The following is a 4,869-nucleotide window of genomic DNA, read 5'->3' as shown; positions in this document are numbered from 1 at the left end:
GGCCTGACCCCACGAGGGACCTGTCTTGTCGGGAGAGTGGAAGCGCTGATCCCTCGCCCCTCCGCGCTCGACTTTGGCTTCCGATGCTCCTCCGGCGGTCTTCCTTCCTTCGTTCTTTCCTTCCTTCCTTTCCTTCCTTCCTTTCCTTCCTTCCTTCCTTCCTTCCTTCCTTCCTTCCTTCCTTCCTTCCTTCCTTCCTTCCTTCCTTCCTTCCTCCCTCCCTCCCTCCCTCCCTCCCTCCCTCCCTCAGCCTTGGTGGAGCGCTTAGCTAGTCCTCCCGCTCCACCGGCCCCACTGCGCGCCAAACGCAGCCCCGGGGGAAATCACCTGCCCCGCCAATTGCGCGCGCCTGGCAAGGAGGGGCCTGGCCGGCCTCGCCCCGCCACCACCCCTGCCAACGGCGCTCCCCTCGCTTTGCTGCTTAGAGCGAAGACCGGCCCGCAGCCAGGCGCCGCACCGAGACCCCCCCCACACACACACCTGAGAGGCTGGGGGGGGGGCAGAAAAAGGGGCAAGGTTGGGGTGGGGGGAGGGAGACCCTTAGGCTTCTTTTCCAGCTTACACATAGTTGTGGTGGAGTTTAGTCACGAGTTACACCGGGAGGGACACCTGGAAAAGTCAAGCAGAGCCGGTGGGGAGAGAGCTAGAATGGAGCCGGGGCTCCATCCTCCCCAGAGGAGAACAGAGGGCCTGGTGGGCGAACCTTTCCCGCCTTCCTCCCCGCATCCTTGGTGGGGGTGGGGGTTGGCGGGGGGTGGGGGGTTCAGGCGTCTGGAAGGGTCCCGCGGCCCCGTCTCCTCCTCCCAGGCGAAGTCCGTCTTTCTCGCTCGCCCGGTCCAGCCGGCGAAGCCCCCGAAAAGCGTCTCGGGCCAATCGCGAGCGCTTCTGCCAGACGGCGGGCCAATCAGCTCGGCGAGCTCATGCATATTCATGGCGTTTGGCTGAGTCAAAGCTTTTAGGCGAGTTTGTGTAGATCCCCCCAGCATCTCATGCCTTAGAGACACTTTTTTTTTTCAAAGAGCCAAACTCCCTTTTCTTATGAATGGAAAGTGAAAAGCCCCGGCCTCTTAAATTGGGTCCCGAGAACGCCAGGCCGGGAGAGAGGCCCCCCAAAGACGAGAGAGCCAGCGAGAGCAGGAGCAGGAGCGAGCGAGGGCGAGCGAGCGAGAGAGCGAGAGAGCCACCCGAGTCAGCGGCGAGCAATGACCATGACCACCATGCCAGAGAGCCTAAATAGCCCCGTCTCAGGCAAGGCGGTCTTCATGGAGTTTGGCCCGCCCGGGCAGCAAATGCCTCCGTCGCCCATGGCCCACGGCCACTACTCCATGCACTGTTTACACTCGGCCGGCCACTCGCAGCCGGACAGCTCGTACAGCGCCGCATCCTCCTTCTCCAGACCGCTGGGCTACCCCTATGTCAACTCGGTCAGCGGCCACTCGGGCAACCCTTACATGAGCTCGGTGCAGTCCTACCCCAACAGCACCAGCTTGGCTCAGACTCGGTTAGAGGAGACAGGTACGTGCCATTTGCCGGCGAGAGGGGAGGGCAGGGCAGGGCGGAGAGGGGGGGGTCGGTGGGGAGGAGGGGGGCAGAGGGAGGGGAGGGGAGAAACCCTAAATGGACCCCCCTCCCTGAAAAATACGGAAAACAAAAAGAAACGCAGCCAAACTGAATTGAAGTGGGGGGCTTTAGATTTTCTCCCCCACCCCTCAAGCCCCCAGGATTCTGCCCCAACTGCCCTCAAGGGACCAGCCTAGTTTCCAAGATTTCTGGAGTTTGCACACAAAGCCACACCAGGCCCGGCTGGCAAAACCCCGAAAAGCATTTCCTCTGCACTCTTTCCAACTCACCCCCCCCCCAGATGTGCGCCTATTAGGCTCGGCAATTATTTATTGCGTCGCGCTATAAACAATGTATGCAATTAAGGGTAATTAAACCTAAAGTGCCGCCGCCTGTAAAAATAGAAAAACTTTTCCTATTCTCCCCCCCCCGCCCCTCTTCCCCTTCCCCACGGGCGATGGAACTCCGGGGCTGCCAACAATCCCCTTCTCCTCTGCGCCACGGCCGCCTTGTCCCCGCCCGGCTTCGGGGGGCTCTGCCGGTGGGGCTCCGGGGCTCATTAAGCATGACTGACTGGAGGGCGGAGGAAGGGAGCCTGACACCGGCTGCTCCCGGGGCCCTTTGGAGGCCGGTGCGGGGCCGGAGCCGAACCTCTGACCTGGACTGACTGAGAGGCTGCGCGGCTGGGGTGGATCCTCGCCACCTCCGCCTAGTTAGCCAAGTGCCCAGCTTTCTCTCTCTCTCACGGGCCTCTTTTGTCCCTTCCTTCTTCTCCAGGGACCGAGACAGAGAAAAGCACCGTGGTGGAAGGCGGCGAAGTGCGCTTTAACGGCAAAGGGAAAAAAATCCGGAAACCTCGGACGATTTACTCCAGCTTGCAGCTCCAGGCTTTGAACCGGCGTTTCCAACAGACCCAGTACCTGGCTTTGCCGGAAAGAGCCGAGTTGGCCGCCTCCTTGGGCCTCACTCAGACTCAGGTAGGCAGAGCGGGGAGCCGTTTCCCTTCCTTCATCCCCGGCCATGGGACGCTCTCCTTTCCCCCCCAGGAGGCTTCGGGCTTTTCCCAGCCGAGCTTCCTTCGGCAAGGAAGGAGCCGGAGAGCTTCGTGGGGAGGGGGGGGGTCTGGTCGAGGTGAAGAAAAGCTCCCCTAAAGGATTCCCTCCTCTCTATCGCATATCTGGATTGAATCTATCGACTCTGGGAAAGCGCCCTAAAAACACCTTAAAATATGTTATTTGCTTTAGCGTTGATTTTCTTGTTCTTGAGCTACGAAGCCTTTGGTCGAGCTTCCCTTCTCCTCTTCCCAAGGCATCTTTGGCTCAAAGGGTCTTTGCTCTCCCTAAAGAGGGCCCGAGGAACCCTATTTAAGATTTTAAGGTGCGAGTTTCTCTAGCTCCGGAAAATTTCTTTCAGGACCTGGAGAAACCCGGGCCAGAATCACAGACAACAACCCTTTCCAGAAATCCGACCCAAAGGAAAAACCACTTACCCTACCATTCGTTCGTATCTCCCCCCCACAACCCTTCCTAGGTCGAAAACCTCAAATTTGGAAAGAAAAAAACCCTGGGGATTTTTTCATTGGCGCGGGACGTTTCTTTGGCCTGGGCCCTTTCCGGTTTAGAAACAGGAGTCCGCTGTCTGTGGCGCAGAGTTACTCTCTATCCTGGCCGCATCCCGAGGTCTTAAGCATCGCGGCAACCCCCCCCCCCTTCTTAGCCACGTGTGGACGGAGGGAAATAAAGTTATTGGCCTTTCCCGGTCCTTGGACGCTGGGCAAGAGGCTAAAAGTTAAAAACGACCCGGTTAGTCTCGGAACAGCAGCTGACTCGCTTACACACACCCCCCATTAAAGTCGGGGAGGAAAACTCGGAGCGCGCCTCAGTTCCCAGCGATGCGCCTCCAGCTCCTTCGACCTTTCTGTCCGAGGTCGCTGCCTGGCGCCTTGGGGCCGAGAGCGGATTCCTCGGAGGATGGGTGGGGGGGGGAGAGCCATGAGGGTCTCCGAGGGCGGTTGGGGCAGGGAAGGGGCTCGTGACTTCTGCGGTGTGCCGTGTTCTGAACGTTTCATCTCTTTGGGACTGTGGGGGGGGAGTGCAGGTCAAGATCTGGTTCCAGAACAAGCGCTCCAAATTCAAGAAGCTAATGAAGCAAGGGGGAGCCGCCTTGGAAAGCAGCGCCCTGGCCAACGGGAGGTCGCTCTCGGCCAACTCTCCGCCCGGGCCGCCCGTCTGGAACACCAGCTCGTCGTCGGGTAAGAGCTCCACGGGAACCCCGGGCACCTACATCCCCAGCTACACGTCTTGGTACCCTTCGGCCCACCAGGAGACTATGCAGCAGCCTCAGCTGATGTGAGGTTGAGCGAAGGGCTTGGCCGGCTCCGGTTTCTGTTTTTCTTTTGGTTGTTGCTTTGGCTTTTGTGTTTTTTTTGTTTCGTTTTTATTTTTACTTTTGCAACGTCGAACCGATAAGCCGATCGCCCCATCGGCTGGAACCCCCGAACGAACGAACGAACGAACTAAAACGAGCGAAGAAAAAACAAAGCCCCCCCTTGTTGGTCTGGGGAAATCGCACCGCGGAAGGAAGCCGCCTTCGTTCCCCCCTTTAGAAAGCCTGAGCCAGCCGGAGCGTCTCTGGGCAGCCGAAGATTTTTTTGGGGAGGGGGGTCGCAGCTCCCGAGACAAGCACAGATGCCAGGCGGGGCTGGTTCCCACTGCAGACAGCTGACGCGGCCGCCCCAGATAGTCCCCCAGCCACGCCGGACGACAGCCTGCCAGCAGCCGCAACAGCAGCGCGGAATCCGGCCCTCGGCCTGGGTGGACCATCAGGACGCCGGCAGCAAAGAACCTGTTTGTCCGAGGAAGGGAGGGGGAGCAGGGTCCTCTCTCTTCTGTCCGTCTTTCTGTCCTGTCCAAATGACACTTGGCCATTCCCTTCTCATCTTTCCTTTCTGGGCTTCGCCAAGGAACAACCCTTCCTTCCTTCCTTATTTCCTTCCTCCCTTCCTTTTCCTTTTCCGTGTTCGTTGTAGTCCTCTCGGTGTACATTTTTTTTTCCTTTTGTCGAATGGGAAAGGGGATTTTTTAAATTATTATTATTTATTGACTTAAAACTACCACTATGAGAGTCCTAAACATTTTTTAAAAAATAAACTTATGGGCGGATCTGTTTTGCAAAAGTGATGCTGTGTTCAGGCCGTTTGTTTCAAACCAACCCCGCGCACACTTGAAGGGAACGTCTCCTCATGGCTGCTGTTTGTTTTTGGCTCTGGGACAAACCCGCACAACGCGAGCGGAGGAAGGCCATGAGATT

General features: G+C 58.3%; 1 protein-coding gene across 1 annotated transcript; it reads left to right on the top strand.

The window, feature by feature from the left end:
- Nucleotides 1-1,151: 1,151 nt before the first annotated feature.
- Nucleotides 1,152-4,667, top strand: DLX1 (distal-less homeobox 1). The gene is made up of 3 exons (XM_087710641.1): nt 1,152-1,515; nt 2,338-2,537; nt 3,658-4,667. The coding sequence occupies exons 1-3, from the start codon at nt 1,203-1,205 to the stop codon at nt 3,910-3,912; spliced, it is 768 nt and encodes a 255-aa protein (XP_087566767.1). The 5' UTR covers nt 1,152-1,202; the 3' UTR covers nt 3,913-4,667.
- Nucleotides 4,668-4,869: the final 202 nt, after the last annotated feature.

The sequence above is a fragment of the Thamnophis sirtalis genome, unplaced genomic scaffold, assembly GCF_051295495.1.
Source record: "Thamnophis sirtalis isolate CommonGarterSnake01/CBP01778 unplaced genomic scaffold, rThaSir2_p1.2 scaffold_1, whole genome shotgun sequence".
NCBI lineage: Eukaryota > Metazoa > Chordata > Lepidosauria > Squamata > Natricidae > Thamnophis > Thamnophis sirtalis.
The sequence above is the reverse complement of the archived record's forward strand: the minus strand, read 5'-3'. Positions and strand labels throughout refer to the sequence as shown.

Bases quoted from the DNA above. Each gene is read 5' to 3' on its own strand.
- DLX1 (XM_087710641.1), top strand. From the start codon at position 1,203: ATGACCATGACCACCATGCCAGAGAGCCTAAATAGCCCCGTCTCAGGC. The intron at 1,516-2,337 runs GTACGTGCCATT...CTTCTTCTCCAG, and splicing joins GACTCGGTTAGAGGAGACAG to GGACCGAGACAGAGAAAAGC. The intron at 2,538-3,657 runs GTAGGCAGAGCG...GGGGGAGTGCAG, and splicing joins TGGGCCTCACTCAGACTCAG to GTCAAGATCTGGTTCCAGAA.